This window comes from Mizuhopecten yessoensis, unplaced genomic scaffold, assembly GCF_002113885.1.
Source record: "Mizuhopecten yessoensis strain PY_sf001 unplaced genomic scaffold, ASM211388v2 scaffold8387, whole genome shotgun sequence".
Lineage (NCBI taxonomy): Eukaryota > Metazoa > Mollusca > Bivalvia > Pectinida > Pectinidae > Mizuhopecten > Mizuhopecten yessoensis.
In genome coordinates this window covers 641,791-669,401 of record NW_018407522.1, presented here as the reverse complement: position 1 = coordinate 669,401, position 27,611 = coordinate 641,791, and the positions used below count along the sequence as shown (strand labels likewise).

At 34.5% G+C, this 27,611-nt stretch overlaps 1 protein-coding gene across 1 annotated transcript; it reads left to right on the top strand.

Moving 5' to 3' along the window:
* The first annotated feature begins 13,462 nt into the window (after positions 1 to 13,462).
* Positions 13,463 to 26,395, top strand: LOC110455821 (gigasin-2-like). The gene is made up of 10 exons (XM_021506206.1): positions 13,463 to 13,588; positions 14,893 to 14,979; positions 15,379 to 15,495; positions 15,815 to 15,922; positions 17,963 to 18,168; positions 18,549 to 18,652; positions 20,705 to 20,844; positions 24,422 to 24,503; positions 24,876 to 25,080; positions 26,247 to 26,395. The coding sequence occupies exons 2-10, from the start codon at positions 14,925 to 14,927 to the stop codon at positions 26,301 to 26,303; spliced, it is 1,074 nt and encodes a 357-aa protein (XP_021361881.1). The 5' UTR covers positions 13,463 to 13,588; positions 14,893 to 14,924; the 3' UTR covers positions 26,304 to 26,395.
* Positions 26,396 to 27,611: the final 1,216 nt, after the last annotated feature.

The following is a 27,611-nucleotide window of genomic DNA, read 5'->3' as shown; positions in this document are numbered from 1 at the left end:
TGAGGAACCGTGGATGCGAGACGGGTGAAACTGATAGCGTTTGAAGTGAGGGATCTTGCGACGGAGAACAGGTTCGTTACAAATGTCTAAAATGTTTATGTGTGCTGTGACTCGTATCAGTAGGTCTATAGAATATGTGTATTTCAGACATTCGTAACGATTCCCTGTTGATCAGTGCAGTGTAACAGACGATATATCTGATAAATTGCATGAGCGTTAAAATTATTTCCATTGCCGGCATTGGTGATTTCAAACGATGTGCATTTTGTACGATATTGCAGACCTTGGTCTTGTTTTCGTTGTAATAAAAGGTTTTTTTATTTTATTTTTTATTTTGCACATTTTACAATGACATCGTCAAATCTCACAATGCCCAGCGATATTTCAGCAGCCGTCATGTTTATTTATATTGGATATTGTAGTTCCGGTCAGTTACGCTAAGAATTGTGTCTCGTGATGCGTGGTAATTAAAGTCCCATCAACGACACAGCTTTCGAAGAGGCTATATAGTGACAATGCCATGCAAATGTAAATATAAACAGGTTAAAAGCAGTAAGTGTTAGTTATGTTGTAGGTTTTGTATATGTTCGATTATGTTATATGTGGTGCATGTCCTGAATTCTGCTCGTGTTTCTGATTGGATTATTGTATGGTGTATGGAAAGAACGAGTGTCTGTATGTGTCGTTGGATGTGTAGTGTGTCTGTAACTAAGGTCGTGTCCTTGACGTGTTCTGATGTCTGCCGGGATGAGATTGTTAGTTTGTATATTACTTGTTGGTGTACAACTCTTCGGTCACGAGGCCGGCGTCTGCCACCAGACTACCGTGCCTCCTTAATCTAAGTTCTTACTTTTTGTTCCTGTTCTTCTGAAATAATATTCGTTTACAATAGACCTGTTTGTTTATTTGATAAAATACTGTTTGACTTGGCACTGGTGTGGAGCTAATGTATACTTTAAACCAGAGACGTATACAACCATATGTTACAACGGAAGATATATGAATCATTTCAATAAATTAGCATCCGAAGTCAAGTTTATATATACACGTACACTGTCTATACCGTTACAAGTATATAAAACATTTCAATATCCATATTCTTAATACAAAATTGAAAATAATGCACACATCTACGGCTTGTCAAAAGTTACAATACTGTATTTAACAATTCTATATAAATGTTGAAATTGTTATATATCTAATCAATAAATGTAAATATGCGTGCAATATTTCATGTTTGTATTTAATAATAATTGTACATTGCATTGTTCGTTTACGCCATGTGCACCCTACCAAATCCGTACACTATATACTTATGCATATATATGTGTGCTAGTTGAATATACCCCTTATAAAAGGTCTGGTGAAAGTGGTTTGTAAATAACCTGGTTGGCAGTACTGTACCTGAATTAGAGGCAGTTGAACGTGTATTTAAATAGTGACCTTTATACAAAGTCTACAGTGAGAGGAAGCCCGTATGGTGGAGTCATGTAGGCGATAAACGCGTAAACCAACCAACCAGCCTACAAAGTCTCTATACTGTACCATAAGATCGGTTGCCATTGTTTCCACAGTAAAAACATTTCAGTGTGTCACTCGTCCCACAGCAGTCCACGATACCAGGGTCCGGACTCTCCATGGCTGGCTGGTAGATATGGTAAATAAAGGACACCCTGCTCCCAGGTCGTGATCGCTATAGAGTGTATTGTATTGATTATAGACACTCCAGGATATATATATATTAATACACTCGCGCTGGTAAAGACCCGAGACACGATGCCATGGTTTATCTTTCCTGGTATACAAAAAATATCACGATACTTTCAAGGATTTTAATTAACAACCAAACAACCAGGCACTCATTGAGGAAAAACACTGCATCTATTTATAGACGCCTAATATTTACCGACGAATGACACCACAACGCTATATGTTTTTGCAAGTGGGAGTTTTAAATCCGTTCGACAATAGACTTGTACAAACCCCACATGTAAAATATAATGCAATATACTGATGAATAAAATATGTGATCAAGATGACCAAGTAGAATAGTTGAGGACGGCCGAAATTGTCTATATATTGCTATAATCATTGCAGCGATTCTATCACAACTTCCGTGAAAGTACATGATTTTATTTTGCAATTATAAAAAAGAATGTTCAAGTTATACTTCAAAGGATACTGTTCGGGGCTGTCAATGTAAACGTCTCATAGTAATCGTAAACCAATTATGTCTTTCAAGCCAAATGCTAAGTTTGATTTCCCTTCTGTCATTTTCTAGCAATAGTTAGCTTAAAATGTACTATAAGTCAGCTTCATTTACCAATAAGAGCGATTTTTGTAGTATATCCATTATTGTTTCTGCATAAAATTATAAGGAATAATATTAATGCGGTTATGTAATGTTTTTATGACTTGTTAAATTCCTTGCATAATGCTCGCCATGAAAACTGTGACAACTTGTCTTCTACATCACCTGTGTCGCTAAATCACATCTTCAAATGATAGATTTACATTGTAAAGCTGGCATGTGAAAATCAGAAGTCAACATCTAGGAAATTTTCTTCTGAATAATCAATTTATTATATAAGAAACACGACGTTGCCTGTTCTGATGATAAGAAAGTAATTTAGATGTAACTCAAGTAATGTTCACAGGGAAAAGTTAAATGAGAACGAGATCGATGAAAGGAGATAACTGACTTTTTAAGACTTTCTAAGTGCTACCAAATATAAATATAAATGATAAAGTCTCTGTTTCTCATTTAGGCCTAGAGTTTCAAGATGTGATTGAGAATATTTTCGTCTGATTGGATTCTTTTTTGTTTCCACACTTTTTAGATTATTTTTAATCTGACGTGTTTTATTTACTGCCGACTTGTCTAAGGTGAGTTCCGGATTCTTAGTTTTATGCTAATGATTCCAGTACCACTCTCAACAGCTGTAATTACGCATGTGTAGCTGTTTTTATTGCATGACTATGTCTAAAACATTTCTTAAAATCAAACCATAGCAGAACTTAATAAAATAATAAAGAAAAACTAAACAGAAAAATAGCAACAAAGTTCTGAGTGTAAAATATATCGGGGCAAGAACGAGATTCGAATCCTTGACTTCAGATTGTTTTATTATCACTCGAAGCGAATGAGCTACCTGGTAAGCGGAAGTGTACTGGCCTTACTGTACACGTGCTATAGTTACATCTAAAATATACAACAAAACCTTCATTGCAGTGGGACAGGGGCCATTTACTCTTCTGTTATATGCTTGAATTATTTCCCTTTACACGTAATACAGTCAATCAAAGTATATCGTTACAATCAAAATCGTTACGGCGTCAACAAGTCGTGTTCAAAAATAACACGCCTACTAACCGAACGGTGTGTCGCGCACTATATCTGGCTCGTCGATTGGTTGATAGAACGTTTGAGGTCGGTGTCGTCCTTGTAATCAAAAGCAGTGTACAACATTGTATCTTTTTCGGAGACTTGTTGTTTGCACGCTTTGTCAACTTACGATTACGCATACACGTATATGGAAATGTAAAATTTACATTGCATGTACATGTTTCAAGTCATGTGTCATGACTTAAATGTTTCGTTGCATGTGTACTTATCCACATTTTCGTGAACTATAATGGTATTTATGATTACAAGAGGGCAAAATGAAGAACATTACAAATGCTTGAAAGCTGCCCATACCAGCCGCTACACTGAAAGGTAATATCATACAACGGTGCAATGGTGCAACGGTGTATGGTACAAAATCCTTTGTATGGTAACTTACAGGATACTACAAATCACATTGTACATTTTAGTCAATGATGAAGAATAGGAAGAATGGGGATATTAGGTATAAGTGATATAATGCTAAGATATAAGTGATAATACACGTATTAGGTCATGTCGAAATAGGCATACTCATGATAGAGGTTAATGGTTGTAAGAACATCTCGGATTAAAAATAATGATGAAAATATAATATCACAACGTCAAATCCCACGGCCATCTGGGTGGTTCATATATATCTCACCGCCAGCCTCCACACGATCTCTAGGACCATTCCTAAGAGTCCAGTTCATTGTCAATAGCATCTGATCTGGTCATACAGTTCGTATGTCACAGCTGAGTCGGTGTTTAATACTGCTTTAATTAAAGGGCAGATCAAATTCATACTCAATGAGAAGTTGTCAGAATATATGTCTAGTTAGTACCACAGTCAAATGAATGCTACTTTTAACTCTTTGCTTATCATATAGATTTACCTATCTACAAAAACATAGCAATGCATTTTTCTTTTAAATATTGACAGAGAAAGTTAACTGTTTTACACAGTTGTTGAGTGTTGACATTTAAATTGTGGGCACCCTATAAGAAATTTCCAGACCAGGTCTCTGAACCTTAGTAGCATGTTCGAAATTTAATCAAGCTATCGTAAATAGTAAACAGATCCTCCTCTACCTGCAATGAAATCATCATACTTTCATTATTATGAAACGTTCTTTTCCCATAGCCAGTACAATTTTCTATGCGATTTTTCGATGACTAGTACAAGTGAACACTGTTACCTTCATCAGACAAATGACCAGAGAAGCGTATGCACACACACACACTAACCCACACACACACACACACACACACACACAAATAGAAAACATCGTATTCTTCTAAATTACGAAGGCTAAACCATAGATATGCTCTGGCTAATATTGCCATCTCCCAGTACATTATATATATGGTTTCCAGGCCAATTGACTTTAACATATCACTAGACATACGAGAAGCATCACATACGTATAATATATAAATTCAATGGTATCCATGTCAGTTTTTCTTTTGTTCACCTTCAACCATAGTTTCATCGATTTACGGGTTTGTTTTAGTGACGTTTTCGATATGATAAGTAGTTTTTCACTGGGGAAAGCTTTGGAATTAACAACGATGGACTATTGAATTGTGACAGAACATGATCGGAAAACGGTTAGACAATGTATAGTTATAACAATTCGACGTTTTGGAAGTGACGGTGATTCGACTTATAAAGGGAGAACCCAAATTTAATCGAATATATAGTCATGATGATGATGATCATCATCATCGATGATGATGATGATGATGATGATGATGATGATGATGATGAGTATGACGTCACTACCGCTGCTGATGGCGATAATGATGTTAATGATAATGAAACATAAACTCGTTTAAGTATAACACTCTCTGTGTATAGTAAATGTCTGGATAGCACAAATAATAATGACGAATAAATAAATGCAAAGTGCAGTTGTCTAAACTGTTATTAAGCACGTCATTTTTTTATGATTTTCTTATCAACAACATCCTCTGCGCACATGTTCTTCCCACTACATTGGCATATATATTCCAATACTTTGTATAACTTATATCTCAATCTGACGTGTCATCTGAGTTACAAGCTTCCCCTATGCTATATATGGTCTTACATCCTGAGTTGCATGTAGCTAATGCACAGCAAATAAAAATCATCTAATCTGCTTAAGCCTAGCGTCATTTATTCTTTGTCGTCGTCTACGGAGGCATAGGCTGGTCGCTCGGACAACCGACACTACACGGGGTTGTGGATTATGGTGTCAGACATCATGTCGAAGTACCAATCACTATGAACATGAAAACCACGCGGTGAATATGAGTAAACTGACGCCGACATTTAGATTTTCCGCCATCTTTGCTCTGCTTGTGAGAGGTTTATGAAGCTTAAATATAAAACAACAACAAAATTCCTCTGTCAACACTTTACTGCCTCCATCTTTATTCCTTGTTTTCTCTCTTCTCCCCTCCTTCTTTAGTTTCCACCAAGGGAGATAATACAAGTCATAATCATGCAAGAAGAAATTCGTGAGTTCTCTCCCTTCTACAACGCATTAAATACCTTATATAAAGAACCCAATATTTGATAGCCAACTTTCCATCAAACCTGGTCAAGAGCAATATCTTGGGAGTAAAATATTAAAATTTCAACATAGCATGTTGGCCTTTTTCTTGAGATAATCGTCTGCATGTGTCACCGATGTCAAATATAAACTTCCGGGTCAAGGGTAGAGGTAAACACAGGACTCTTCACACAGCAACCTGCACCAAAACATACATGCACAATATAAACAATTGACAAAAAATATGTTAGCTAATTATCTTTAGAGAATTTCAACACCAAACTTTTACACAAATACCAAGTTCTAAGAGGCATAGTATATTTTTACTAAAATACCTATACTTGTCAGGGACTTAATTCGTTGGTACTCAACCCGGAGTCATTTAATTGTGACCTCAGTCCTATTATATCACTTGACTAAGTTTTGTCCCGGTGTGTACGTTTACGCTGTCTGATTTGTCTCCCTTTACATGCGATGCAGTCAGTTGTTTTACGTTTATGACGTATAGCGTTATATTTCTATTATTACTGTACGGACCAATATACCTACCAAAGGGTATTGAGGTTAATTTTTGTTATAAATTTTCCTGTTGGGGTACGTATGAATACGTCAGCAAATAATTATATATATAATTGCAAGAAGAAGTTCCATTTATACACCGTTTTCATTTCACATTTCACAAGTTTCAGATTAAATAACCAGGCATTTATGTGTTATGTTGTTTAAACATAGTGATCAATACAAAACAGCTATTTCTCTTACCAGAACGACACCACAAAGTGAGTGATGACGTCACATGACGTTGGCATCTTGGGTTGCATAGACTTGCACAAGTCCGATGTTTTAGATATTATAAGTAACACACAAATATCAAATAAATCACTGCACATAGATAAAAGGATCGGATCCTGTTATGTTGAGACATGTGTGGTATAAACTGCAATGAGTAGTTCATTAAATTTGTCTCAATACCCATTGAGGTTTGAACACCAAAAACCTAAACACAACATCGTTCAATCCTTAAATACTAGTTATATTGATGTAGATACAAGGTGGCACAAATCGCACTAATACTTTTAATCAATAATAAGTTTATCATGTCTGCTTATTACACGTAAAGGGGATAACAAACACTATTTAAATTTATGTTAACATTTCTTTTCATATTTATTGTTTCCATGAAGTTATTGGGTAGAGTTCATGTTTCATATTTAAATCTACAAATGTATATCCCGTATCTTGTTTTACATCGTAAGTATCTTACATTTCACGCTAAGTTTCATCCTGATGGACGGTTTTTATCAGAGAAACATTTTCTGGACACGAGAAAAAGCCACTGGAATCCCTTTTTCATATCGGGATTATATCGCGAGGGCGTATTTTTGTACACAAAGATGGCTGCTTTAATGTGCAAACATGGTGATATCACGTTTTTTTTGTGCGAGGTGATTGTGAAAATTATAAGTGTTTATGAATTTATAATGTGTGTGTTATTCAAATGATGTATGCACTCTCTCTCTCTATAAATATACTGCTGGAACATTATTTAAACGACATTTATAAAACAGGAAGAGCTCACAATGAGACTGTTTATCATTTGTATAAGTCATTATGAATAAAAAGAACCTGTTTAGCTCGTGGCTTTATATAATTCCACGGGAGTTTAAGCTATCCTTCTCTTAAATCATGTTGATATTGGATCCCTTGTGTCGAAAAACTCCACGTTCTCTGCAGTGTAATTCTCGATTTATTTTCTCAATTACGGACAGAGATGACAGTTCCAGATTGTTTTTGCAAAGGGATACACATTCAGAGAAGGGATTCAAGTAAAATAATGATGTAAACATCGTTTCATCAACTTGATTTTACATCTGAGTTAGAACGGAATTCTACAAGTACAAGAACTTTGCATGCCATTGATGTTTTACTTAATTCGCTTGTTTACCAAGTTCAGGTTATTGTTCAGAATGCTGCGATTTATACACACATGTAAATTAAAAGCAAGTAACCAAAGGTTATTGCATGGTATGCCGTTCTCACGTGCTCCCGCATTGATGAATTGTTTGTGTATCTTGATATTTTACAAAAATAACCCCTGTGTTTTCACATAGTTAGTGCACTTCCTTAGTAAAACTGATTTATCCAATAGAACGTCGCATGCTCAACAGCAGATATGCTAACGACCTACTTGTACTAGCGTTTACACGCGATGTAACGTGAGGCAGGTACACAAGACATCTGCCAGCATACGCTTTATATATATATGTACAACCCTAAATCTTCTGGTCTTATGCCAGTGGTGGTTGGGAGGGGGTTGGTGGGGGGATGGGGTGGGGTGGTTAAGTCGCCTCTTACGATCATGCAGTGGGATATAGCAGGACTATCTCCGTGTCTCCTTTTTAGGGGATATTGAAGAAATCAATAATAGGCCTGATGTACGCCACTGCAGGTATAGCATAAGAGGCGACGTATGTGGGCCCTCTGCAGCATCTTGGATTTACTTCGAAGGAGACATGGAAGAAAATTGATCTGCAGCCCTCATTGCAACGCTTGAAATCTGTTTCGTTTCCTTTCTTTTCTTTATTCTTATTTCTGTCTTCATTCTGTTTCAGGCGATGTCTCCCTAGGCACTGCTATAACCGTTGCTATTGCGAGTATGTTAAACCCAAAACAAACATATAAATCAAACATATAAAACAAACATATAAAACAAACAAAGAAAACAAACGTGAAGCATCTAATTTAGGTTCATGACATACGTAGTCCCAGTTACGTCTCGATATCGGGTTGTTGACATATCATCACACGGACATGTTAAAGTTTAAACTTAAACATTAAAATGTTTTCAATTGACATTCATATTGAAATCAATCGTTGATTTGATGTTTTATTGATGTTTGTGTTGTGATGGCGGTGAGTTGTCGTTGAGTGGCGTCCCTTTAGCTGACGCTGCAATCGTTTTTGATACAAAACCACTGAAGTGACGTAAATGCGGGATTACGAGGAGGCTCATTCAGATACAAGTTAGTATCGCTGTAAATAATATTCACAACACATTTCATTTTGCGAAAAAGTCAATGCAAATTAATGCGAAAATTCAACCCCCTCGCAAATAGAGTGATACACAGTAATCTGTATATTTTCTTGTCAGTCATTATCAATTTCCGTGTACTGAGTCACCAAGACCGGGATTGAGTAGGTGATGTTTTTCAGTGCACATTCATTGACATGTTCTTTGATTTCAATTCACATATTTAATAATACACTTATAATAAAGGGTTGGTATACGATTTTGATAGTTTAGGAATAGATTGATGAGGTATTATGTAATGCGGTTATTGTATTGAGCGATACATTTTAATATAAAGGAACGTATATGCCTTTTAACACTTCCTTTAGAATTAATTATGTTGTACACATCAGTCAACTGTTAGGATGAGACATGTTCGTCAGATCTGACAGTCTAGCATGATTCTTGATATTTGTCTAAGATAAGACTTACGTTGTAACTTATATACTATTCAGCTGGGATAGTCTGAAATTGTCATTAAAGTTTATATCGAATTGAATAACATTGTTACAAATAGAATAAAATCTATGATAGGTCAGACAATAACGAAATTGATCTTTACCTCAAACAGGATAGACTTACATAGTAACTAATATTTCAGTTTTTCGTGGTCCTTATTTTCGCGGATAGTCATTACCGATCATTGTTGCAAAGACACAGTGTACAAACTTAAGGAGGGATACGACTGTTGCTAATTTCGTGGTTTGCATTTTTCGCTTAAAAATCAGATTACGTTAAAATATCGAAACGTAAAACCCCGCAAAAATACACATTTGCAGTATTCTGTTTAGTTTGAAAAGACTTAACGTTGCAACTAATATGCATGTTATATTTAGGTCATTACCGATCATTGTTGCAAAGACACAGTGTACAAACTTAAGGAGGGATACGACTGTTGCTAATTTCGTGGTTTGCATTTTTCGCTTAAAAATCAGATTACGTTAAAATATCGAAACGTAAAACCCCGCAAAAATACACATTTGCAGTATTCTGTTTAGTTTGAAAAGACTTAACGTTGCAACTAATATGCATGTTATATTTAGGTGAGACAGACCTCTCCTAAAAGTATATACAGATCGGGTGTAACAGATATATGCTGTACTTCATGTAACAATCTTACCAGTTTAGGACAGGCAATGCATTTTACATGCAGATCAAGTAACACATGATAGCATTGGTGATACTGGAGTATACAGTTCAGAGAGGAGAAAACTCTTTATAATTGTCATATTCCTGATATGTAGAATGGAATTGAGTTGTTTCTTACATACTCCTCCGATAGAATAAATTGACATTATACGTTACATGTGCGTATCAAAAAAAAAGAGTGGGTGATGGTGATGATGATGATGATGATGATGATGTTGGTGTGTGCGAGTTAGTGTGAGTGTCTTTATCCGCTTATCTGTAATTGCGATAAACGGTAAAACTTTAACAAATAAATAACTGAACTGAAAATACAAATGTACATCTCAGGGTGTTATCGACATTGTAACTGAATATTTGTAAGTCGTCAGCTTACTTTCACTCTCGTTAACATTATTTATCTTAATACAAACCAACCTTCCACGTTTACTGTACATGAGTTTAGGCTCCATATAACACGCTTGTATGCATATAAGTATCTGTTGGTCATTAAATGTTAGCGCCAAGGGTTTCTGTCAAAGAGTTTTCGATAAAAGATATTTTACATTTTGTACTTTTCCTATCGCCATATTTATTCTTTGTGTGTGCTTGTGCTATGTATGTGTTGGTCGTTGTTGTGTTTTCAGGTTGTTGTGGAATTGCGATCCAGTCGTGCAAAGTCAACGCGGAAATGTCGACACCGCAAACAGTTTAAAGGAACACATCGTGAACACAACCAGGAGTTACCCTTTTTACAGTGTTTCACACCGAACAAAAAAATATATAGTATACAATTAAGACAGAACAGATGGTATGATCGGCCTACTTGTCACGCAGGACAAAGTTACATTGTAATATAACGAACAATACTTATTAACTGTAGGACACGATATACGCTGTCTCGTATTTGCATAAATGTCTATGATACCGCATTTCATAGACACAGGAAAAGGCTAATTAGCACAGCCGTGATGAGAGTATAAGTGTAAATATATAGTGAAAACATTAATTATATTTTCTTATTTGCATATTTCCGTCTTTCTCAGTGTAGTAGTGACGCACTACGTGACGAGGTCGACAGCTGTGATATGTGAATATAATATCGAACAATAAACACCACATCAACTTGTTTATTTATTTAGTTCTTTGATTTTAGTTATTATTTTTTTGTCGAACGAAGATGAATTTATGTCACATGATTCCTACTCGAAATATGAAAGTAAGGACCGTGCTCGTGACCACACACGTGACAACACCTACGCGATTTAGTAATAGATACAATATGCCAAAAATGATTAATACTACATCATAAAACTATTTCGTCCTAATAAGACTCATCAGTGACGCTAAGGACAATGACGATATAATCCCAAAACTGGTATAATCAACCGTTGAAACAGAAGGGAAAGCACGTAAGAGTTCTTGATTATAAAGTTTGAAAAAATAAGAATACTTGTTGGTTAAAAATCAATGATTAGTTAAATATTCATATACTAGACAGTGCCACTCCGTAACAGATTTTTTTTTCAAGATAATAAATAACAACAAGAGAGTACCAATGTGTCAATAAAACCAGAATTCTAACTCAATAACGATGACTCTAGTGGGAAATATGAACAAAAGTAAGATTTGCATAGAGACCCTTGCAAAGGTTCAAGGAGAATAAATAACAACAAGAGAGTACCAATGTGTCAATGAAACAAGAATTCTAACTCAATAACGATGACTCTAGGGGGAAATATGAACAAAAGTAAGATTTACATAGAGACCCTTGCAAAGGTTCAAGGAGAATAAATAACAACAAGAGAGTACCAATGTGTCAATGAAACAAGAATTCTAACTCAATAACGATGACTCTAGTGGGAAATATGAACTAAAGTAAGATTTACATAGAGACCCTTGAAAAAATTCAAGGAGAATATGACCAGGTGTTCCGGATGGGTAAGCATCGTATGATTCATCAGCAAATATCTAGGACAAATAACTAGGATGGAATATTTCTTAATCTGTTTACTATTAAGACTTGAACATATTCTTTTAGTGACAGTGGAATGAAAAGCCAGAACGCATTCCAAACAGAACAATCAATAACTTGAAAGGTGCGCTCATTACCGCATTCAGACTCCAATCATACCAATATCAAGTTTGTCTTTATCCTGAAAACGTTAATTGTTGAATAACATAATCTCTGATGGTCAGTTTCGGAAATATCTTTTCTTTCAATTAAGAAATGAAAACAACCGAGTAAATGGAAAAGTGAGTAAAAAGTTAACTAATTCTGTGATTAATCAGACACAGAATGATAAATTATGATAGAAATATAAATGTTTGCATTTAATTCACTACAATGAGTGTGCACAATTCGAGGTGTTTTGGGTCAATATTCTAAAATTGTAGGCGCAGTATTGAGTAAAAAGAATTATTAAAAAAAACATAGACAATATCCAAAATAGAATCTGATCAGAAAAATATCTGAATAAACAATCGATCTAAAAAGAAACAAAGCACGGCTCATTAAGTTAAATCAGGTACTTTCTGTAGCATACACGGTAAGCGTTAATAGTAAAAGACAGTACTTTTTTTATGATAAGCACAATCACAATATTTGTAATATGGAATTGTTTTTCATATTCACAAATATGAATTTCATATGCAATTCATATGCTTTATAGATAAATATATATTGCTAAATTCTGAACGTTGTTTTGTTCTCTGTTCAAGTAAGCTCTCCATTTTTTCCCATTTTTCATCTGATGAAATATGACCCATATAAAAATTGACCTAATTTTAGAGTAACAAAATTATATTAAACTTCAATTTAAGCACTTGATTTTGACATCAATGAAGCCCACGTGGAGTCGCCTTAATTTTTTTAAAGAGCAGTCGCCGTTATCTTACGATTTACAAACGTTAAATGAAACAGTTTTATTCAATGATACAGTACGTACATGCATATGATGTACATAATGTAATCCATGTGGTGTGGATCTTATTGTTATGGCTCATAGAATAGTTATAAGCATATCTTCAACAAAAAGAAACGGCAAACGATTTACCTAGTTTGTAATGCATTCCTATTAACTAACGTTTTCCATATTGTTCATACAAGCTGTTTAACAGTATGCTTGTTTATATAGCATAAACATATTTATAGTTAAATTAGAGTTTTGTTAATTAAAACGGCATTAGACAGCATTTGTATAACTGTTTAAATGCAAGTACAATATGATACCTGTTTTAATATTTCCCAATGACAAACTCAAACTAAAACTATTGTGTCTTAGACTGAGATAATTATTTTTACGCATTACACAAGCCCTAATCACAGTTTACTGTACAGGTAAGTCAGTGATAGCTATAAATAACATCTCCATACCTGCGCTCACCTAGCAAACGCTCCGCACGAGTGACGTCTGTCATACGCAATTATGTACCTGGAGATAGTGTGATACTGTAAGAGGGACTAGAACAACATTCTAAGTTAAGGTGAGTACATTCTGTTTAAATATTTAGTTTTTATTAAAAAGATTTTGATAATACTTACTTGCATTTTGCTAGTGTTATTTTTGTTTGTAAAAACATATGTGTTTTATCTTGTTTTAATTTTACTTAATAATTTTCTTGTTCTACCAGTGACAACACTTGTACACGATGTAAGAACTAGACAAACTTACCCCCTAGCATAGCGCCTTGAAGCCGCTTATCTGTCAAACATGTTTTGGATAAAATTGAGAAATGTATGTCTAGAATAGGTAACGTTCTTTCAAGGTTGCAGAGTTGTAATTCAAATACACTGTAATATTCTAACTTAGGTACGGTATTTACGATTACAAATAATATTCCTTTTTTCATGAGATTAATAAAACAAGTCCCAGAAATATACAAAGAAAGATTTGCGACAAGTTCCAAAACTTTCATTTCGAATGGGAAAAATCTTACGATCATATGTGTGAGCAAATCAATACTTTTCTTTTTCTTTTTGTGATTATTGAGGTAGAACGTTTTAAAATGTCAACTTTACATTCTTAAATTCCTACACCTTGACCGAAAGTCTATCTCTTTCCGTTTTGGTGTCATAGTAATAATCCCATATATATAAAGTAATTTGATGATATCACAATATAGGTCATATCAAGTAGTAATTTTCATCCAAATTATATCCCAAGGAGGTATATTGACTTAATAACTTCATAAAACTGTAATACATTATATTTTTTTTCGATTTGAAAATATTTATTTTATATATTTTCATTTTTTTTTTTTAATTTTTATTTTGCATTTATTGGCGATTGATGTCTTCTTATTTTACTTTTTTGTTTCTATTTTGATTTTTGTTGTTGTTATGGTTGTTTTATTTTTGTTAGTTTCCTGCTTTATTTGTCATAGTAATAATCGCATATATACATATATGACGACATTTCAATACATTTATTATGATATCACAATATAGGTCATATCAAGTAATACTAATTCATCTAAATTTATCTCAGGGTAGAAAATTAGATTAGATAACTTCTTTAAACCATGATATGAAAATGTTTTACATTTGAAAATATTCAATTTATTTTTGTATATATTTATTTTTCTAATCATTAATTTTTTTTACTTTTTCTCGTTTTATGTCTTCATAGATTATTGGAGTATTGGTCATTTAAAATAAAGATACGTTCATTTATAAGCTCTTAGTAAGTTTTCATCTTTTTAGAGTACCTTCGACACGCTAAAAATGTTATCAATGGGTCTTGTGTAGGAGCATGTGATTTAAATGTCCTTTTTGTGTTCCAATACAGTTATTTCTTCCAACTGGGTTGTCCCGTCTTAAATGATGATGATGAAGTGGCCAGTAGCGGTTCTGTTGCTGTATTTATTTATTCAAGGTAAGAAGAATATATATGTGGAATGTACCTATTATACTATATTAAAAAAGGAAAGTAATAAATAAAACTAATAATAATTAATAATAATTCGAGGGCCTAATATACTGCTTCATCACAACCTAGTTCGTAGGTCGTCTCAAAGCGGTTCACAAATAACTATCCGTGGATAAAGGGCCTTTACAACCATCCAACATCTTTCTCAACTCCCTGGGGAGCATACAGCTGGTGCTGCCATTTCGGCGCTCACAGCTAGCATCCAACAATTCTAACACTGCCCAACCACGTTCTAATTTACAGCTGAGTAGAAAGGCAAGAACTTGGTAACCAAAAGAAACAAATATTATTAGAAGTTAAGCATGAAAAGTATATATTCAGTAACGTTTCTCTTCATTACTCTAGCGGAAGGAAGACTGTGCAAACGAAGCGGTTGTTACTGCCAGAACAACAGGGTTCCAACTGGTAACATGTGTGAATGTGGAACTGGTCACTATGGCTACGACTGTGGATTAGCTACAAGTGAGTTTGGTAACAACAGTGTATTACTTTAAAGTGATTCTCTTCTCTCTCATTATTTGTCGTTTACTACTGTTTTGTCCATTCACCTGTAATTCACTTCCAAATTCAATAAATAAATAATCATCAATAACCAATTAATCAGTTCATGGATATATTGTACAAAACAATGTCATGGCATTACTTAGGAAGACTTATGATCATACAGAAATATAAATTTTGTGTTGAATATCAAGTTATGCATCACATAAAATTCTTCTACAAATTCCGTACTGTTTTTTATCTAATTTTCAACTAAATGTTCGTCTTTCTGTACTTGCAGGTAACTTGTGTCACACCAACTTGTGCAAAAACGGAGGCGTCTGTCACGACAATAATAAATGTTACTGTCATCCAGACTACTTCGGGGACATCTGTCAATTTGAAACGAGTAAGTTTTAGTATGTGAAGTGGTTAGTTTATGACAAGAGTTTTAAGTTGAAAGTCTTCCAGTATGCTATTTTGTCACTTCTCACGGTTTACAATAGCCTAGCTGGAATATCTGAAGAAATGACTGTACCATTTGTAGAGCTAAATCATTTCTTTTCTGAAATCCCAAAATTTTTGCAACATCCAAGAGGTTTGATTAAACTTACACATGGCTATTAAGTGCTGTAGCATTCAAGTGAAGTAGCACTATAAATGATGCCGTTGGAAGCACGGTCTCACTACAAACAGAACACGTTGCATCTCCAGCACACACGCAGGCATACACACATAGGGAGATATTAGCCAGGTGGCATATATGACTAGTAGTTATAGCACCTGATAAGGCAGCTCCTGCGAATTCCTAAAAATATTGTATTGATTAATGTATATGCTGATTGTGTATTAACTGTATATATGTGTATTGTAAGGCAATTTAGAGTGGCTAATGTTAGCTAGTTAGGGCGCTATATTAAATGGTGTATATCATAACACCAATGTTACAAATATTGAAGATGTTTATAAACTCGTTTTGCTGCATAATGTTGTGTCGTATGTGACATTTCCCCAGTCGTCATGATCCTGCCATGTCAATCAAAGCTGCGAATCGTGTAGCGGGGGCTCTTTACTGGGTCCCATTGATGAATGACGTGTCAAGCTTTTTAATATCTTTTGCTTGATATTGGTACCGTCTCTGTTCTAAATGCAAGTGAAAGATAAAACGATATGTATATAATAACACAAAAAATATCACCTGCTGAATGACTTGAACAAATCTTGATATACCATAAAATCATATTTGCCTGAAACCATTTGCTTATTTGTTTTTTATTGTATTTTATATGTGAACTCTTTTGTATTGCACATAGTTGCCAGCGGTTATGACTATGTTCTTAGTTTACGAATTGATCAACGTTTTGACAAATAATCACAATTTTTCTTTTTTAAAGATTTTGACATACATTTATAGCTTATATCATAGTCTGTAACAAAGCTACATATGTATAAAACCCAGAAACGTATTCGGATGAATATATTTCCTTCTTACTCTCACATATATATATATTGATTTGGTGAATCCTAATTATTATCGCGAAAAAATGCTTAGACTTTTTTTTTTTTTTTTTTTTTGCGTTCTGTTTTTGTTTCTTAATCATTCAAAGATTATAAGAAAAATAAATGATAACTATATAAATATGTATGTATTACTATTTAAAGACTTCAACGAAGGTTTCGTTATCAGGTATTTGCTAATGGCTATTTATAGTGAATGAATGAAATCGGTAAAATCGGTAAAAGTTCCTTATGCATAAAGCGCATACTCATTTTATTTCAAGTGCCATATTCAATTTAAATGAAATGAGTTAGCATATTTTAGATTAAAGCAACCCTCAATATAAGTGATCTTGAAAAAGGAAGAAATTAGGTACAAGAGCAATAACACAGTTTGATTGAAGGGAACATTTTTCATAAGTGATCGCTTTAATTTGGAAATAAGAAATTATTTCTGCGCTGGCGGATTTTTGGCACCTTAAAAAATCTATCTTTTATCAAAAGGATTTAGAAAATGTAAATTTGATTGACGTTTATTTCTATTTATTTTTAATAACTGATTATATCTCATTAAAATTAAGTTCTACTTTGTGCTGAATTAGTTTATATTGCATACTGTATATTTTATATGTATTTATACTGCTACCTTAAAGTCTATGATACTTGATACTTTAACACTTGCACATTAAAAACTTTTCAAGCTATATAAACCAATTAACAATACCAAATATGGATAAAACATCCATAATACAATAAAGTCTATCTGTTGCTTTGTTGTTTTCAGCCCCTCTCATTTGTAGAATCTTAAAGTCTATGATACTTACAAAAGATGTAATACGTATACACTTGCACTTAAGGTATTGATTCAACTATATAAACCAGTTAACAATACCAGTTATAGATACAATATTTATAATACAATACAGTCCACATGAATCTGTCTTGTTTTCAGCGCCTGTGAACTGTGGAATGGATAGCATGCAGGTTGGGTTTGCTATTCCAAAGGACCAGGCTGTTAGAATCTTTGCTGCAGCGAACGAGGCTTGTGAATTCCGAAGAGTTTCTGAAAGCTACGGACATGCAATTTATATGCTCGAAGTCAATCTTACTACAACACGGAGTGTTCCATGCATGAACGTTATCACTGAATCTAGACAAGTAAGTGATCGTCATCATTATTATCATCATCATCATCCATCATCGTTAACATGCGATACGATAAGTCACCTAACATCATTAATTTATTTACATCTAATGCATACATTTTACTTAACACTCTACACTGTAAAACACACATGTGTATCACGTAGCTATATAATGGCAAAGTAAGATGTGACATGAATTGATCCGACTACAATCTACAAGTAAAACTAAATAGTTACCACATTGCAATGTAAACATACATGAATTGTCACAATATTAAAAGTCCTAATTTGTGTTTAGCATGCATTACATCTAGTTAATATTATGGTATGTTAAATCGTCATTAATTTCATTGTTTGATCTTAAATGGTGAAGTTTTTAAAAATTCGTTTCAGGGTGACATGACGACTTATGCTATTGATGGCTATGTAGCTGAGGATATTGAACTCTATACGCCTAAGGATTGGGCTGTGACATTTGAATGTACCTATACCTCTGTGTAAGTGTATACATACATATATAAATAAACCTAAGGATTGGGCTATAACGCTTGAATGCACTATACCTCTGTGTAAGTGTATACATGCATATATTTTCACATTTACGCTGCAACTCATATTATGAACATTATCAGCAGAAATGTATTTCATTAGAGCAAAAACTCTCGTGACGTAACACGTTGCTTACTTATGACGTCATAGATTAACCTTGTTCAATGACAGTCTTGTCGTATCGCTTCGGATAACATGGAGAATACCCCTGCGTCATGCGCTCAAATGACAACGGTTCATTATTGGCGCCAATTTTACCTAAATAGGGCTGGTCCGCCAATGTCTTTTAAAGGACGACGCATACACAAAACGCAGTTAAAAGATATATCATTTAAGAACAAAAAAACCCAACTAAAATTAAACAATTGTTCCTCAGTAAAAATGAAAATATATGGATTGAACGCGTTTTTTAAATTTTCATGCCGGTATAGAGATTTAAAAAAAAGAGTTCAATCCCTATGTAAATAACAGATTTGGGAGTTTATTTTGCAAATTTAAATAATGAAATGAAATGTTATCGTTAAAATAATTGCTTGCTTGCATGCCAATTTGGCGTAGGTAATCAGATAATCTGATAATGTATCTGGCAATTCTATTAAGCGTATACTAAGCGAGATTTTAATGACGTGGGGTTTCAGCTTAACCGTAATTTGACCTTCATTTTTGCTCTTTTCGTTGTCATTTATTTGAACTTAACTCATTTTACTTTGAAGTCCCTTTTCATCACCATTTTTCAGACCAAATGCAATGCAATTTTATCAATAGAGCGTGCCATCTTTTCCGCTTTACAACATACATAGCGTATTTCAGGAACTCCGATGTGCCAAAATGTTTTGAAGTCAATCCAGTCAATTTTTGCTTTCCTTTGTAGAGCCTGATTATTATTATTATCATCATGATGAAGCGCCTATAATTGTAATATCACTATGCTCTATGTCAAATGCTATCCTTTTCAGTTGACCATTTTCTTCACGTTAAATCTTGTTAAAAGTGAAACTATGGTTACATGATATCTCCATGTTTACATCATCTGACCACTTTACGGCATTAATGTTCTAATCGCCAGTATAAACACGAAAAACAACGTACTATGCCAATTGTAACACACCTTAACACATATATACTATGCTAATATGTTTGGAAACATTGTATTTTCTTGTACAAAAGTACGTAGTAAAATACTTTGTGACCTGAACTGGCGACGTGTCAATCTGCAGCGGACTGACCAATCGGAAAGAAGCTTTCAAAAGTCGGTCATTTGGCCCCGCCCATACTGGCGAGCGCTCGATCTGTATGTTAACGAGGCGGAATATTTGGATTGTTCGTGAACGTCCTGTTACCAAAGTGTACACGACACATTTGGATTAATATTGACAAAATTCTTACATTTCCATGTCAGTATGCATACCAATCTTTGTTTATCGACAAAATCTGTGATTATTTGTATAGATTTGTGAAGAGTTTGTGTAAATGCATACGACACATGTGAAATGTTTCATTTGATTTCGGATCTAAAAAGATACCTTCACACAGATGGAACGAACGTTTCAGTAATAACTGGAGGTAAGAACAAGGAATGTGTACTTTTTACTTTTTAATTCATTCAACAAATACAATTCATCGGTCGTTTCTGTTCTTTTGCCTACTTGCCTTATCAGCGGGATTTCGCTAAGAGGCGAGCTTGACGCCATATTGTTTTGGTTAGAAACGGAGCGTGGCTTAAGCGTGATGAGAGAAGCTTAACACGATTGATCATGATTCTATCGCAGAGTAGAACATGGTCCGTATCCAATCAAAACACGCGTTGCAAACGAATCGTGTTAGAATGTATAATAGAAGTTTTGGTGAGGATAAGGAAAAACATCCCAGATCCAAGGAAAAAAATACTGTCTTGTATACGCTTATACAATTCATTCAAATTTGGTTATATTTTTTCCAAAGACTTTTTTAATCTGTATTTCAATAATTTAAATAATTAAGTTGAATTCTTCGGTTTGCAGAGGCACACCATCACAGAGGGATGTCACCGCTGAATCCTCGGACATTTTGTTCGCGTTTACAGACGTTAATGGAACGTTGGTCGACAACATCGCAAAATACCAGCCATTCGACATAGTTTTCTTCCTCAGGCCTAACTCAAGTATGTACACACTTGAAACTAATTCATACGGTGCAAAGAAAAACACGAAGTCAAATCACTACCACACGAATGTTTTGTTTTATGAAAATGAAACACGTAAACATTAGTATGTACAACATTACAGTTTGATATTATAAGTAGGTATGTGTGTCATCATTAGTGTGTATCAGAACGTGTATGTTATCATAAGTGTGTAGCATTAGTGTGTATGTCATCATTAGTGTGTATCAGAACGTGTATGTTATCATAAGTGTGTATCAGAAGTGTGTAAATCATCATAAGTGTATACAAGAAGTGTGGATGTCATCATTAGTGTGTATCAGAAGTGTGTGTGTGTGTCGTCATTAGTACAGTTGTGGGATCGCACAACGTTACACGATGTGCGCACGATGGACGAACGTTGAGCGATAACAATCGTGGTTGGTGTAAATTGAGGAATGCCTTAACAATTTATACGGTTTCGTGTTTAAACATATATACTTGATTTTTACGTATGTTTCTATATTCTAGCTACATTTATAAACTTATCTTTCTGTCAATATATTTTTATATTTAGAAATTGTGTTTTCGATGTTTTTAAACAAACTTAACCGACACATGCACAATTACAACACAATCCCGTATACAGGTAAACATAACCACTTTGTACATGTACCTGGACCGTAGTTTCCCCCCCCCCCCTCCCCCTCCTGTGGCACTTACGTAGCTCGTCGGGTAAGGACGGGTGTGTGAAAATTCAGGTGAAGTGGAACTATAGGCAAACGAATGCAAATAACAAATACTGTTCATTACGGCCATACGGTATCGCATATCAGCTCTGTGTGTCAGGCACTGGTCAGGTAAAACTCCGGACACTCATCAAATTGTTATTTACCTGTTCTGTTACCTTGGAGCCGAACCCATGTTTGACAGCCTAACGATCGCTGTAATACTGTGTAACACGCATTGTGAAATTGTATAATCTTTATTATTGTGATGAGAAATTACAGATATATACACAGTGAACATTATCGCATCGAGCCTTCCGTATTTTTGTAATTCCGTAATTTTGATCTACAAATGATACCAAATCGCACAGTTGTGCGGAGAGAAGCGCACAACGGCGTGAACGATTGTTAAATCGCAAAGATGTGCGAACCATTTGTGGACGATGTGCGGTCGGTGTGTGAACGATGTATGCACGATGTGCGCACGTTATATTTGGTGCGTTGTGCGGTCACACAACTGTATGTATCAGAAGTGTGTGTGTCATCATTAGTGTGTATCATAAGTGTATGCCATCATTAGTGTGTATCAGAAGGGTGTGTGTCATCATTAGTGTGTATCATTAGTGTGTTTGTCATCATTAGTGTGTATCGTTAGTGTGTATGACATCATTAGTGTGTATCATTAGTGTGTGTCATCTTAACTGTGGAGCAGTAGTGTGTTTGTCATCATTAATGTATATCATTAGTGTGTATGCCATCATTAGTGTGTATCAGATGTGTGTGTGTCATCATTAGTGTGTATTAGAAGTGTGTATATCATCATAAGTGTGTATCAGTAGTGTGTATCATCATTAGTGTGTATCAGTAGTGTGTATATCATAATAAGTGTATATGAAGTGTGTGTGTCATCATTAGTGTGTATCAGAAGTGTGTGTGTCATCATTAGTGTTTATCAGTAGTGTGTATCATCATTAGTATGTATCAATAGTGTGTATATCATAATAAGTGTGTATGAAGTGTGTGTGTCATCATAAGTGTGTATCAGAAGTGTGTTTATCATAATTAGTGTGTATCAGTAGTGTGTATATCATAATTAATGCGTATCAGAAGTTTGTGTCATCATTAGTGTGTATATCATAATAAGTGTATATGAAGTGTGTGTGTCATCATAAGTGTGTATCAGAAGTGTGTATATCATAATTAGTGTGTATATCATAATAAGTATGTATCAGTAGTGTGTATATCATTATAAGTGTATATGAAGTGTATGTGTCATCATAAGAGTATATCAGAAGTTTGTATATCATATTCTCTTACCCTGGACAGGTGTATCCGCATTTTCACCGGTGTGAGATTTCCTTGTCTCACCCTATGGTTGAGAAGGGGGGATTCCCCTATTCCTAACAATGGCATGACGTCACTTTAACAATACAATGACGTCACGTCAACAATCCATCAACCTCACGTCAACCCTGAATTTAGCATGTAGAGTTATCATTACATTGTGCAAATGATACACAATGAAAGAACAGGGTAAGAGAAAAAGAATCATTCACCCCCTTGTGGATGAGATAGTAGCATCTCAACCCTCGGGGAAAGATTCTTTAGTTGCCAAACACTCGGCAAAGCCTCGTGTTTGGCAACTTAAGAATCCTCCCCCTCTGGTTGAGATTCTCCTATCTCACCCCCAAGGGGGTGAACGATTCTATTAATAAGTATGTATCAGTAGTGTGTATCATCATTAGCATGTATCAGTAGTGTGTATGTCATAATAAGTGTATATAAAGTGTGTGTGTCATTATAAGTGTGTAACAGAAGTGTGTATATCATAATTAGTGCATATCAGTAGTTTGTGTCATCATTAGTGTGTATGACATCATTAGTGTGTATCAGTAGTTTGTGTCATCATTAGTATGTATCAGTAGTGTTTATATCATAATAAGTGTATAAAAAGTGTGTGTGTTATCATAAGAGTGTATCAGAAGTGTATGTCATCATTAGTGTGTATCAGAAGTGTGTATGCCATCATTAGTGTGTATCATTAGTATGTATGCCATCATTAGTGTGTATCAGTAGTGTATGCCATCATTAGTGTGTATCAGAAGTGTGTGTCATCATTAGTGTGTTTCATTAGTGTATGCCATCATTAGTGTGTGTGTCATCATTAGTGTGTATCAGTAGTGTCTATGTCATCATTAGTGTGTATCAGAAGTGTGTGTCATCATTAGTGTGTTTCCTTAGTGTATGCCGTCATTAGTGTGTGTGTCATCATTAGTGTGTATCAGTAGTGTCTATGTCATCATTAGTGTGTATCAGAAGTGTGTGTCATCATTAGTGTGTTTCATTAGTGTATGTCATCATTAGTGTGTATGCCATCATTAGTGTGTATCAGTAGTGAATGCCATCATAAGTGTGTATCATCATTAGTGTATGCCATCATTAGTGTGTATGTCATCATTAGTGTGTATCAAAAGTGTGTGTACATCATCATTAATATTTATCAGAAAGCTTTGCGTCACCATTAGTGCTTATAAAAAGTTCGTGTTTCATTGTTTACCATAAGTCAACAACTGTGCGTATGATAACATTTTGGATGTTAATGCACATACTGTTTAAGACAACCTCATTCTGAATACTTTCTGTTAAACTTAAACTATTCGCCACGATTTGTTCTCAATTTATTATTCTTTTTAAACTTTCCGCTCATTCTTTTAGTATTCTGGGCTGTTATCGTTTTGAAACATATTTCGTGTTCTTTATTATATTTGATTAAAGCCTAAATCCTACTCTACACTTCTTTCCTGGTCTTCATCAATTATCAATTATGTGCAGTCAAGGTAACATTTTTATATATTTCTATTTTATTTCAGCTTATCTAAATCTACATCTTAACAAGCTTGTGGTGTACAACCAGAACTCTAACGTTAAAATGTTCACATTAATTGAAGCCGGGTAAGTAGAAGTTAAAACTGTATATCGATCTTAGTATTTTATGATAGAATAAAGAATAAATTAGATAATCAAATGAACTGAAAATTAAACTGTCAAAAACAAATTTTACTTGGGTTGGTTCTTAAAGATTTATATATTGATATATATATATATATATAAAATATTAAAAATATGTGACGTATTTTGACGTCAAGTTCCTATCCTAGTATAACAAAATATTAATTACGATATGATTTTCCTTTCAAATGCAAATTATTTGCCTATAAATCAATATTGTTTATATGTTGATTTAAATCCATATTTGCTTTTTTTTGTACTGATAATCTGTATAAAGCAATTGCCTGTCAAAATGGGACACTATTTCTATTTTAGTGAAATTAACTATATCTCCGAGAAATGGAATCTCTACCGAGACCTGGGACCAGAAAAGACAGCTCAGACGCAGTTTGAGTTCGAAGTAGCTGAAAACGTGACAGTTCCTGCCGTTAAGGTGAAAGTGACCGGTCTGCCAGATCAAGCCTCCATCTATGTAGACTATGATATTAGGGTCTGCCAGACACTGCAATGTCGATCAAATGTAAGTAGGGCATTTTTGTTTACAATTTTGATCACTTTATGTATGCAAGTACTTGCGACATTTCTGTTTTTAATGGAAAGTGAAGGTGCTATGCCGTTTAGTCTAAAAACAGTTTATGTTGTCACATGGGCAAATTATCTCTGCTAAACTTCAACTTATAACGATATAAAATGCTCTCTCTTAAATAGATGCATCCCCCCAAGCAACGTTGTAAGAAGGATATACTGGATTAAGCTTGTCCATTTGTCTGTCTGTCGATAACATCATGTGTCCGGACATCTAATTAAGTACACCATTTGAAAGGTTTTATAATAAACATAATCCAAACATCATTAAATTGCGTACATTATTACAAAATCTACCTGTTATTTATGTTTTAGTTCTGAAATTCCTTAAAAGATTGATTGAATCTCTTGAACTTCTTAATTTTAAACCTTTATAAGTCAAATTTGCCAAAATAGACATCCCTTTCTAGTGAAGTATATGAAAATGATCGTCAGTGATATAATTAGTATATGCTTCACATAAACAGGCCACGTTTTCCTTTTTGTTTTGTTTGGGGGGTATTTTATCTATGGAACTCACTTTGTTGATACTTTGTGGCAATGATACTTATGATATCAACTTTATGATAAACGGCCAATTATAAAATTTTGGAAATAAACATTGACCCTGTACCTATACTTGTCTGTGACGATATTGGCTATGACTTGATTTATACGGGACCGAATTTTTAACCTGTATGTGAGTGACACTTGTACGTATTGGATTATTTGTTGTAAAAGACTACCTTTCATTTAGGGTTAGGTGTGTCATTGGTCACCCTGATTGTCTGAGAAAATAAAGGTTAAAACATTCGAATTCTTTTGGACCGCTTTTACCCATAGCTTATTTGGAGTGATAAATCGGGGAACTATATTTTAAATAAACAAGCAGGCTTTAAGATTTAGAGCTTTAAATGGCTGCTATGGCTTCTGTTTGGCTGACCATTTGAAAACTTCGATAACTGAGAGTGTGGACCTTACACACTTGTGACTTACATTTCTAGTTAAAATTTCAAATATCATTTTTATAAATAACTCCTTTAAGAGCGTTCTACGAAAAAGTGCCATATCAATTGTTACCGTATCGGTGTCATGTACTAAAGATTATGTTGTTGGTTTCAGACGTTCAGCAGACAAGGGGGAGAGTTTTTCGATCTGCACGGAACCAGGGGCTTATAAAGTAAATTTTTGATTTAAGAAATAGCATACAAATAACCATGTTTTCATTTCTGAAATTCGTGCATTTACCAAATAAACATGTTATATTATTACACTTTGTTATTTTTCTTTATATAAATATTTAATGTTGTGAGTGAATTTCCTTCTTGGAACAAAATTAGACTTTTAATGATTGGTTTGGTTTTATTTGATGTTGTTTAGCGTCTTTTAAACGCTAAAGGCATTAAAGGACGTGTCTCAATGTGAGTAACGTATGCGTGTATTAGTGTATGTATGTTAAAGATCGGGTGCTGCACAGCGGCGTATTATCCTGCCTGTGATACATGTAGTACGGTCCTGATAACGACTTTTCTTCACTGAAATACCATGCCGAAGGCCCCCAACACAACATCCCGTCCGGTCACTTTATGCTAACAACGGGTTAAACAGTTATTTGGATTACCCTTAATGTATCGCAATAAGCAGTTAATAAGTACCATTTTTAAGGATTTCGGTATTGTCCCTGCTTGGGGCGAGAACCCATGGCCTTCCTTGCCTGGTCGAATATTAAACACCAAAACAAAACGAAGGTGAGGTATTGCCAAGAAATGCACTAGGAAACAAAAAGAAGTTATATATAGACGGAATATGTCATAATCCAAAATGTAGCGATTGGTGAAATAGATTTATTATGGTCACTACTGTGTTCCCAAAGCAAACCCACGATTTTTCAACATGATGAAGGTTATAGCAGGTCTGTTCTTTTCTTAGTCCCCGACCTGCAGGGATGCCTTCGATAATAAAATATCAATCTTTTATCTAGCACATGTTACATCCAAGTATACTGACATCTTATACCACGACAAAATATTCCTAATACCACGACAAGTATATTAGGATAATAATATGCCTTTATGTAAAATTAAAAGTTTTTACTAGCCAATCAAAGGACATAAACAATTAATGTGCATGAGAGGCCATCGTTTGTTTACATCGAACTTCAATCAAATAACCTGCACTAATTTGTATTTCAATAGATTACCAACTCGGCTGTTAACGCTCAAATAAACTCCGCTGGGGCACTGCTTTTAAGCAAATAGCTTGTGACATGCTCAAATGAAGTTTTAAAATGTTCGCTATATACTTTTATATCCCCCTGATTTGTATTTGCAACACATTTAAGTTGATACTGCTTCTCTGTAGATTCAAACCCATGCCAAACGCAAACTTCTATTTGGACAGTGTTATCATCCACCTTAAGATATGTTGGATCCTTATTTGTGAAACATGTAATTAAAACTTGTATATATTATATGAGTAGAGAAAAGG

Coding starts and splice junctions, on each gene's coding strand:
- LOC110455821 (XM_021506206.1), top strand. CDS start 14,925: ATGATGATGATGAAGTGGCCAGTAGCGGTTCTGTTGCTGTATTTATTT. Junction 14,980..15,378: donor GCTGTATTTATTTATTCAAG/GTAAGAAGAATA, acceptor TCATTACTCTAG/CGGAAGGAAGACTGTGCAAA. Junction 15,496..15,814: donor CGACTGTGGATTAGCTACAA/GTGAGTTTGGTA, acceptor CTGTACTTGCAG/GTAACTTGTGTCACACCAAC.